Here is an 11,480-nt window from a genome sequence, read left to right as displayed (position 1 = left end):
TGTAAAAAACAGTCTAGATAAAACGAAATATGAAGACGGGACACAACGAGCATAGCCCTCCTTCCTGTAAAATACAACTAGGTAAAAAATACATACTCATGGCGCAGTGGTAGAGTTCCTGGCTGCCACTACAGAGGTCCGGGTTTGAATCCCGCCTAAAGCTGAAATAATTTCAGTATCGCTGCGCTGTGAGTTATTACTCCAACTCTCATGGGTGGGGAGTTGGGGGCGTGTGTGCGTGTGTGCATTACCCATAGATCAGTCATATATGAGATCTGAGCTCTCTTCCAGGAGGGAAATAGCTGTTGATCATAAGTTCAACACGTGATCTAAGACCATGGTGATTCAAACACACTCACAGACATACCCACAGCAATGATTTTACCATTTACAGGTACCATACGTTTAAGGAAATAAACGACTTGGAAGAGAATATGTTTAATTTGTACATAAAGACTGGCAATGCAAATGAATCATTGTTTCGTATAAAGTTGACTATACATTCTGAATGAGTGAACTTCACCCATCTCTGGCTGCTGTTATAACTGAACTGCATAATGGGGATTTAAGATGTAATCACCCCCATCAGTGAAATGGCAGAAGAATAATAAGATCCCATCTATTCCTTCTGTGTCTCATTGTAATGCTGCCTACATTATTTTCAACAAGAGAAATGTACAATATATATATATGTATATAGATATATATATATTTATTTATTTATTTATATTTTTTTAATATATATTTTTTTCTTAACAGAGTGGTAATTGAAGAAGCCAATTGAAAATAGAAACAAATTATTGCATCATGATTGTCCCGACAGAAATGGTAGACAAAGCTGCAGCCAACCTCTTGAGTTGATCCAACATAGCATTCAAGTATTAAACTCTAGGTTGGCCAGGTATACTGTACATTTATTGGCTGACAAGATAAATAAATGGCCTCATTCAAGCACAGTGTGTTCAAAACTTGTTTAAATGTGGAGCAAATCTTGTTCCATTGTGGCAGAAAACAGCCTTTAAGAGGGGAAAAAAGAAAAAAGAAAAAGAAAAAAAATCTTGTTAACCCTTTCACGTCTATAGGGGTATCTCTCAGCTGAATAAAATCACGGTAGTTGGAATAAGCAGAAGAGTCGAACATAGACGCCAAAGGGTTAACCGAAATAGGTTTAACATACCCAGGCTCAGACATGCTTATATTTTCCGTTAAGTATGTCATAATGCCGAAGGTAGCACAGATTAGCATAGCCAATCCTGAGTACTTGTTATTTAACAGATAACTCGTGAATGCTCTGGATATGTCCATTCAATAAAATGTACAAAACTTTAGAAAAGAATATGAGCCAAATAAGAGGTGGACACACAAAACTAGTCCAAAAAATATGTATATATTCATGTTTTCATATACATGTACATATATTTAGCTATACATATGTATACATAAATGCACAAATACATAGAAATATACATGTATGAGCATATGTGTGTCTGTGTGTGTGTTTGCGTGCATGTTGTGTGTGTGTGAAAACTTGTTAAAGAAAATAGATATACTTGTGGGATGCTATCACTATGTCTTGATTTGTGAAACATGTCTTTTATTCCAAAAGTTGGTTTGTCTTTGTGGAGAGCTGTTTCTTGATATTCTTGAGGCACTTTGTCTCTCTTCCCCATGACCTTTTGTGTCACTTCCCCATCTTCCATGTCAATTTCATCCACTTTTTGCATAAATCTGAACACAGTACTGTAATCATATCATCTCATTCTAATGAGGGGAGTTCCAGTTTTTCTAATCTTTTCATATACATTCTGTCTACTAGGCTGGGGACCATTTTGGTTAATGTGGATATATAATAGGAAAGGAGCTTGTGGTATCCCATCTCTTCTTCTTCAGCTATCATGCCTAAATGTAATTTTATTTCTGGTTTTAGCTTGGCTATATCAACATGGAACTTATTCCAGGAGTTGAATCTATGAATAAAAATAATTCCTGACACATCCCTTAGACATATATTTTTTTTTTGTGTTCTCATGACCTTGTAACTTCTAGACTAAAAGATCTCTGTCAGTTTTGTGTTTTTAATGACTTGATGTCTACTGTTAAGGTACTTCTTTCTCTGTCTGTATGTTTGTAATTGTATTTATTTAATTTCAATACACAGGGTTGGAGCTGTGCTCATGGTGTCCTGTCTGTATCTACATTTGTCAAATTTAACCTTATACTCATCTACGGTGTCTGCCTATTTTTTAAGTTTGTTGTACAAATTGACACAACTGTGTGTATTTACCTTGTTGTATTATACGGGAAGGGGAGCCATGATTGTGGTGACCTGTCTTTGTATCTTCCTACATCTAGTTTGTTCTTAAATCCATGTATGGTGTTTGCACATACTATTGTTTCATCCAATTTGGTTGGCTGTTTTTTTCAGATCTCTTCTATAACTATCCTTTTTGAGTTTCTTTTCATGTCCCCTTGTTTTTCTTCTATTCCAATTTAATAAGTCTTCTCTGTCAAGGACTTCCATGCCTTTCATGATTCTGTAAATGACCAATAGATCTCCTCTTTCTCTTCTTTGTTCCAGGGTTGGTAGTTCCAGTTTAGACAATTTTTGCTCATATGTCAATTTTGAAAGTGTTGGGGCCATCTTCATAATTGCTCTTTGGATTCTTTCTATTTTCTTTATATTAATTTTTGTACTGGGTGTCCATAGTGTTGCTCTATACTCCAATCTTAGTCTTATCAGTGTGACTAGTATTTTCTTTACCATTACCTCATCCAAGTAATTAAAAGCCACCTTTATTGATCTTAGTAAATTGTAGGTTTCTCCAACTATTTTGTTTATCTGCTTGTCTGGGGACATGTCTTTGGTGATGATTACTCCTAGGTCCTTTTCAGAACCAACTTTCTTTACTTCCTTTGCACCAATTTTATATTGTCCTGATATTCTTTTTTTACTTTTTCCAAATTCCATCATACTATATTTTTTAATGTTGAAGTCCACTTTCCATTTCTAACTTCATTCCCAGACCTTGCCCAGATATCTCTGTAGCGATTCACAATCTGTTTCCATCCTTACTTTCTTTAGTAGTTTTGCATCATCTGCAGAAAGTAAGTAAAAAAGATTGTGTGTGAGTGTGTATATGTATGTGCTTGCATGTGTTTTACATTTACACCGTAACAAGTGTAACAAGTTTAGGTAGTTATTTAAAGGAAGACAAAAGTCTTGATCCAAGTTTGATTTTCGACTAGGAGCAACCCAGGTGCAAAACTAGTACCGTATACAGAACTTGGATTCAGACTTGTCTTTACAGCGTGAGTACATTGCCCCAGTTTTCTCCTGCAGGAAACCTGTGGCCCCCAGAAAACTAGCCATGGCCACTAGTTCAGTCCATGAGTCACTTGAAAAGATCTTGTGTTGCTGTGTATATATTATATAATGATAATGGCTACCTTGAGTTTCACTAACTAGAAACCTGTAGTCCCATAGCAGCTGACAACAGTCCCCAGTCACTCCTATAGATCTCTCTGGGAAGAAACTTTGGACTGTTGTCTTTGTTGTATTAGTGTGAGAAGTTTCTAAGTCACATGTTGAAAATAGTAGGAGGGTTGCAGTTACTGGTTGTGCACTCTTTTAAGTGAAAAGGTAGAAAAAATACAATTGAAGTTGACAGTGAGAGATCTTGGACCTGATCTAGAGATTGATTGTCAGTCCTTTCAGATTGCACCTCCAAAGTGAGGTGAGGGTGTTGTTGATGGTTTGGAAGATGGATGGCAAGGGGATGGTTCTCTCTGATATTGGTCTCACAAGACTACCACTTCAAGGTATCCATTGTGGGCCCCTATATATATATACATACATATATGTGTGTGTTTGAGTGGGTGCTTGTGTATGCACGAGTGTGTGAGCATGTGAGTGAGTGAATGAGAGAACTTCATCCTACTTTTTTACATAAGGAGAGCAGACAGTCAACATCTGCATCCCTCCTGTTACTATTACCTAGTGACATAGAAATACCCCACACTGATACACCAAAGACAACAGGCCAACATTTCTTCCCTGAGAAATTAGTGGAAGATCAAGAGGACCATAACAAGCTGTTGAGGGGTTGTGAGTTTCCAATCACCAAACTCAAGGTAACTATCGTTATCATGTATGTATGTATACATACACATGTAATGTATAATACACGTTATGTACTCATGTAAGTTAAATATGTGTACGATTATAAAACAAAAATCTGATTGAAAATACAAAGGAATGTTGAGAACACGGGACCACTTGATTAATTGGCAGCCAACACATTTCCTAGACACATGAGATAGTTCCAAAAGCAGCACACAAACATTAACCAAGGACAAAGTTTTGGGTAGGGTGGGGTGGGTGGGGTCCAGGTTGGAAAGTAGGGTTTTTGTGGCCCCTCAGTTGTCAAGCGGTAACCTGTCTCCCCAGAAGGATACAGCCAGAACAAGTTGGGGGCCCTGAACAGCAATGTAGGCTTGAAGGAAAAGACAAGTTAAAAAATAAATCAATACCTCAACTGCTTATTTAAGTAGAAAATTGATACTCTCTTACGTATAGAAAATATATGTACCATATATATATATATATTTATATATGTATATATATAGTGTTCCATGTAAAGTTATGAAAGTGCAGTTACAAAATGGAGTTTCCCCAAAGTGAAGGATCACTGCAGTGCAGGTGGCGGCCTGATGGTGCGCCCACAGCATCCTGGGGCCCAGTTGGGACCTATTGGGGACCTGGGGGTTGCATTGGCCGCCACAAAAGGGGGTACCAAACTGGGCAATGGGCCCATGGCACTCCACTTTAAATTTGTTCTGAGGCGAAAATCTCACACAAACAAGTCCCAAGGCGTTATGACGTCATGTCGCGGCATGTGGAGAGCTAAGGAAGGCAGCCAAGTTGTCGACACTATAGAATACCGTAATAGGCTATTGATTGCTTCACTGTCGCCAACCTCGTCACTCCCACATTTGTGTCCTGTACACATAGTAAAGAACTATAGGGCACATAGGTTGTATAAACATATAAAGTTGATATAAAAGAGTCCTCTAGCCATCTCCAGCACGGAGAGTCCCATACTATCAGAGTTTAGTTTTGCCTAAGATTGAGGGGGCCCTAAGCACCATGACATACAAATACATGACTAGTTCATTCTTTGTAGGATTATATGGTCAAACGTCATCTAGGCTAAATACGACTGCTGCTCTGTACATGGGTGGTCTGAGGTCCATGGGGTATGGTTGTATGTGTACGGAGGCCAGGGTGGGTGCTTGCGGGAAGGATATGGCAATCACTAGTGAGGGGGGGGGTCGTCTCTGCTCCCCACAATCCTTCCGTCAGACCCCCACAAACTCCTTCTCCTTTTGGCTCACAGATCAATCCATCACGTGAGCACAGAGGTATGCACACGTGTGTGTCTGCGTGCACTGATGTCCGGGCCATGATCACGTGACCCTGTGTGCTTGATGGCGTCATTGCTTGCTCCTAGATCGAAAACTGGTGATATGGGAGCGAAGTAGAAAGGCAGAAGAAGCCAAGTGGCTACTCTCCTCCTTTGCTTCGTTCCTCCACCCTGTGACGAGGTGGTGTCACCGGTGCCAATTGTCCTTGCCATTGCATTGCTCTAGATATTGAGTGTGCTTGTACCATGTGTGTGTGTGGGTGGGTGTATGTGTCTCTATATGCGTGTGTGCATGTATACACCCGTGAGAGCATATGTTTGTGTTCAGCTAATGTATACAATCTCTGCAGAACCATCAGAGATGCACAAGTTGTTGACATGGTGCTGACAGTACTACTTCCTCTTCAGCAATGCAAGGACATGAGCTGGTGGTTTGGGGCGGAGGAGGAAGAGGAGGAGGAGGAGGAACAGCTGCAGAGTCCCCCGCCGGGTTCGAGTCCTGTGAGCTCCAGGGACAACAGGGCTTTACTTGGAGGGCAAAGTTCCAGATGTGGAGGATGTGAGGCGTTGGTTCCGGAACACTGTGTTCTGCAAAGTGCTCTTCCACTTGTCCTGAGTGTCCCGTAGTTTCAGGAGCCAGGTCATCTGAAAGAAAAGGCAGCACTTAAAGTCGTCATGTCTGTACTTGGTGATTTCATTGCTAAAGTAATCATAATGATAATAATCAATGCTAAAGTAATCATACATACATATACCAAGGGCTTTTTCTCCCTTACAAAGGAGGTAGCCAAAGTCAAAAGATATAAATCCACTCCCACTTATTTCATCCCCACATACTCCACTCCCATTCACCACCCCTCCCTCTCTCTTATCTTGGTTCCACCTGGATGATGGGTCATCTGTGCATCTCACCCACTGCTCTCAGTCAGAAGCAATGCAACAAGACACAGCACATTCACAGGGAGGCCACATCATTTAATCAGCGACCGTCCCCCTCTGTCCCCTCATGTAGAAAAAGAGAAGACAGGGAGAAATCCCTATGGATTCCATCAAAATATCATTCACACATACTCCTTCACCCCCATCCCCCACCCAGTCCTTTCCATGCACCATAGCATCATCCATACACAGCCATTCTCCACTCACCCTTATCTTTTGCCCTCTCTCTTCCTTCGTCAACAGACACCCCCTCTTTCCCATTGCCCCTTTCACCCCATCCATCCATCTCATCCTAGGTCGCCCCCTCATGTTCACTCCTTCCACCTCTGCCTTCCACACCTCTTTTACTAATTTTTCTTCACTCATTCTTTCCCTGTGTCCAAACCATCCCAATACTCTTTCGTCAACCCTATCTCCCAATGCCTTTTCCACACCCGCTCTCCTCCTCACCTCCTCATTTCTTACTCTATCCAGCCTAGTAACCCCTACCATACTTCTCAGGCATTTTATCTCAAACACATGAATAAAATAGTCTGGTGGCAGCCAGGTTAAAAAGGAAAATGCTCTTCAGTCTGGAAGCGATTAATTGATATATCCCTTGTCAACACAGTCTAATTAGAAAAAGGTATCGTTAATAATAAGGTAATCATCATCCAAGGCAACAGGTTTTGTGCATTTCTATTTGAGTGATTTAGTGACATCCCACAGATCATATTAATCAACATTCTTTTGTAACTGCTCACAGATAAAAGACAATTATAATTCTGCTATCTTGCTTTACCACTTCTGTGATGTTGTTCCCAAAGATGGAAGCACCGTCCAATGCTGGCAAAAAACAACCACGAAGAGAAGCCTCACCTTGACGTGCTCCGTCTGCGCCTGGAAGGTGTACACGGCCACGATTTGCTGAAATCGATTCAGAATGATTAAGACGAAGGCAGACTCGAGTTTCGAGGTTGAACTCTCGTGTGGTGTGACGTCATGAATGAAGAAGCGGTCAAGGGACAGCGGCTGCTTGTACACGATGTAGCGGAGGGCGGACTCTCCGCTCCCGGTGGCGCGCGAGCACGAGCTAGGCCAGTTCTCCGTCAGGGAGGACTTCTGCAAAGGAAAAGGCGTAAAGTGTTACATGTTACATACATACATACATACACACACACATACATACATACACACATACATTCATACATACATATATACATACACACATACATTCATACATACATACATACATACATACATTCATACATACATACATTCATACATACATACATTCATACATACATACATACATACATACAAACATACATATATACATACATACACATACATACATACACACATACATACATACATACATACATACACATACATACATACATACATACATACATACATACATGCATAAACACATACATACATACATACATACATACATACATACATACATACATACATACATACATACATACATAAACACATACACACACACACACACACACACACACACACACACACACACACACACACACACACACACACACACACACACACACACATACATACATACACACATTCATACATACACACATTAAAAAAAAGAGGTATAGCATGCCGACGCCGGACGAAGTCAGACACAGAACCAAAAGTTTACCTTCTTGTGGAGGCCCTTCTTCCTTCTGGTGATGAGGAGCATATCGTCGAAGAGGATGACGTACATCTCCTGGGGCTTGCTGTGGTCCATCAGGTGAAGAGAGCCCTCCATGATGATCTGGCGGCGCGGCGAGACGATCAGCCGCTCGCAGGGCTGCCGGGACAAGGCGCTCTGCCGGGGGTGGGGGGACAAACACGAGGTTAGATCGTGGATGAGGGAGTATAAGGGACCATTTACACAGTCAAACCCGGTTTGTCAAAGAAGTGTTTGAAGTGACGTTTGACCGTGTGAATGGGGGTATTTGGTTGTCAAACACGTTTGGGGCAAACGTGTTTGACAACCAAATACCCTATTCACACGGGTCAAACATCACTTCAAATACTTGTTTGACAAACCCGGTTTGACCGTGTAAATGGCCCCTATTACTCAAGTGAAGGAAGAACAGGCCATGGTTGACAAGCACCTGGGCACAAGAGCACATACTTGCAAGATAAACACAAACACAAACACATGGTGAGAAGAAGAGGAGAAGGAGGGTGGAAGGAAGAGAAGGAGGGGAGGGGGGAGGGAGAGGGAGGGCATTAGTATCTCACTGGCAGCAACCAGCGCTTTTATCCCTGGGAAGAGTATCACACTAGATGTAGAGTCAGAGATGATACTTGGGAGAGAGGGTGGAGGGAGGGAGTGAAGGAAGGAAGGTGACGAGGGAAGGAGGGAAAGAAGGAGAAGGGGGAGGGATCAAGGAAGGAAAGAGGGAGAGTGGGAGGGAGGGAAGGAGGGAGAAGAGGTAAAGAGAGACGGAGAAGGGGAGAAGTGGGAGGGAGAAAGGGAGAATTGGGGAAAGGGAGAGGAGGAAGGGAGGAAGAAAGGTGGGAGGGAGAATAGGAGATGGGGAGGAAGAAAGGGAGAGGAGGAAGGAAAAAGGGAGAGGGAGGAGGCAGAAGGAGTGAGAGAAAGAGAGAGAGAAAGAGAGAGAGAGAGAGAGAGAGAGAGAGAGAGAGAGAGAGAGAGAGAGAGAGAGAGAGAGAGAGAGAGAGAGAGAGAAAGAGAGAGAACAAAGACTCCTCTCCCAGCAGGCGGAACGGGGAGAGGCGGCGGGCGTGCCGCCCTGTGGGGACTGACCTTCAAGAACTCGGGGATGTAGACTTTGTTGTCGAGGTCGGTGACGGGTGGCCACGAGATGTTCCTCTGGATCTCCAAGAGCCTCTCGAAGTTCTTTAGCCACTTCATCTTGTCATCGAGCTCGCCTGCAGCAAAGAACGATAATGAAAAAAAAAAGAAAAAAGATCGACGATTGGGGTGGAAGACTTGTACTGCCATAGACGGTCTGATCTCAGGATTAAACGAACTAAATTATTATCTGTCAGAGGAAAAAAAAGATATATTGGGAATTGTAGAGCCGAAATTAAGGGGTCCATTACCACCGGTGTTGGACAAGGAATATATGATCACTGGATAAAAAATAGAGAGGAAAACAGAGTGGAGGAGTCATGTTTTTGACTAAGAAAGAATGTGACGAAGGTTACAGAGGGAGAAAATAAAATAAGATAAACCTTGACAGAATAAAAAACCAAATGAAACGGAACAAAACAACAGAAAATAAAGATAATGATTTGAGAGAAAAAGGAGAAAAAATGTCGAGGTGTAGTTTCTCAATGACTCACGCAAAGAGTTCTCTTCGGCCTCGATGATCTCCTTGACGGCCGACTTCTCGATCGGGTCCTCGGTCCTGCCCTCGATGTCGCGGAGGATGAGAGGAACCTTCATGATGTGCTGCACGGGGGCCACCAGCAGATCCGTCAGCTGGAGCTTCTTGCAGCGTGGGTCTCGGTTGCACCACTGGCAAATAATAAAATAAAATAGAAAAAAACCCTCAGTCCATCTCGTTTTACCTTTCTCGCCAGACTCCCATTAAGCACACTGCTTGTCAGTCGCTGTGCCTGGTGAAGACACTCCATCTGTGCTCCTGTCTTCGTACTGATGCTGGTTTTCGAGGTCTTCAAGATTCCTTTCCCCCCTCCCTGGCTCCCGCTGCGCTCCTAATGTTGTCCCTCCACTTCACTTTGGGTCTTCCTACAGGTTTTGCTCCTTCAGGGCTCCACTCGTTATATTTCTTTTATATCAGTTTTGATTCCTTTTTTTTCATATGACCGAATCATCGCAACTGTCCTCTTTCAAAGATGATCCAGTCCAGATATACATATATATATATATATATATATATATATATATATACATATATATATATACATATATATATGTATACATATATATATGTATATATATATATGTATATATATATATATGTATATATATGTATAAGTATGTATATATGTATATATATATATATATATATACATATATATATATATATATTCAGTCCAACAAAGATTATGAAGAGACCCAAAGTACAATATTCTCTCTGCTTCTACTCTCCTTAAATCTCGCATTTAATCATTTCTATGGCGCAGTTTCGTCCGCCCAGGATAGAAGACCTGGTCATAACTAGCGAAATACTGAAAATTGTTCTTATAAACCTGACAACGAATTTAGGTAAATCTTCATTCACAGATAAGGATCATAAGTCAAAATCATTGGGTAAATTAAGAATTGGCGAAAATACATATTATAAAAACGCACACACACACGCAAATAATCACAAAGCTATTTATACACACACCGAATGAACTTAAAATGCCTGTGCATTTGATTTTACTTAATTTCTCATTTCTACCTTTTTATTCTTAACTTTGGAGACCACAAGACAAACTCTTCCTGTTTTGTTTCCACGACAATTCGAAAGTTCTTTTAACTTGGAATAGAAGAAGTTAGGTCAGATTTGATGGATGTTCCCCTTACCCGCTCTTCCACTTCCCTCTTTTTCCCCCAATTGTGGAGATATTTACATTTTGTCTCCATAAGCGAAATGAGTCAACTTGCAAGACCCTAAAAATCTCAAAATGGAGATAAAGAAACGTAAAGTTACCAGCTGTTATAACCCTAAGAGAATTTAAAACAGTTTGAAGTTAAAACCGTTAAAAAACAGTTACGGGCGTTAACGCCGTTACAACTATGATGGAATTCATAGTCCGTTACTCTTAATCGTTCACAGTATGGTAACTCTCCTTCCATACCGTCCAGCACTCATTCCTCTGTTCTGTATTCCTTGCTGCTGCTACAATAATACAATTCTCTACAAAATCACCTCCTATCAGCTACAAGGAAACTAATGTATACGCTTACATGGATGTAGTACGTTATGGGTTAGGTTTGAGTGTACGCAAGAGGGGGAGGAGGGAGAGGAGGAAGAGGAACAGGAGGAGGAGGAGGAGGAGGAGGAGGAGGAGGAGGAAGAAGAGTAACAGGAGGAGGAGGAAGAGGAAGAAGAAGAGGAGGAGGAAGAGGAAGAAAAGGAACAAGAGGAGGAGGAGGACGAGGAAGAAGAGGAGGAGGAGGAAGAGGAA

General features: G+C 41.6%; 1 protein-coding gene across 5 annotated transcripts in view; it reads right to left on the bottom strand.

Annotated features, from left to right (window-relative positions):
- Nucleotides 1–426: 426 nt before the first annotated feature.
- The window catches only part of LOC143026440 (uncharacterized), a 1,178,515-nt gene continuing 1,167,461 nt past the window's right edge, over nt 427–11,480 (bottom strand). For all 5 annotated transcript variants that reach the window (XM_076186831.1, XM_076186862.1, XM_076186854.1 and 2 more), the window contains 5 exons: nt 9,681–9,855; nt 9,139–9,263; nt 8,017–8,187; nt 7,221–7,463; nt 427–6,068 (listed from right to left, as the gene is read on the bottom strand). In XM_076186831.1, coding sequence (XP_076042946.1) covers nt 5,949–6,068; nt 7,221–7,463; nt 8,017–8,187; nt 9,139–9,263; nt 9,681–9,855 — 834 coding nt within the window. In that variant the 3' untranslated portion in view covers nt 427–5,948. The remainder of the gene's footprint in view (nt 6,069–7,220; nt 7,464–8,016; nt 8,188–9,138; nt 9,264–9,680; nt 9,856–11,480) is intronic.

The sequence above is a fragment of the Oratosquilla oratoria genome, chromosome 1 (assembly GCF_046742065.1).
Source record: "Oratosquilla oratoria isolate Oo_2021 chromosome 1, ASM4674206v1, whole genome shotgun sequence".
NCBI classification, from domain to species: Eukaryota; Metazoa; Arthropoda; class Malacostraca; order Stomatopoda; family Squillidae; genus Oratosquilla; species Oratosquilla oratoria.
Note: the sequence above shows the minus strand (reverse complement) of the source record. Positions and strands in the feature narration are given on the sequence as shown.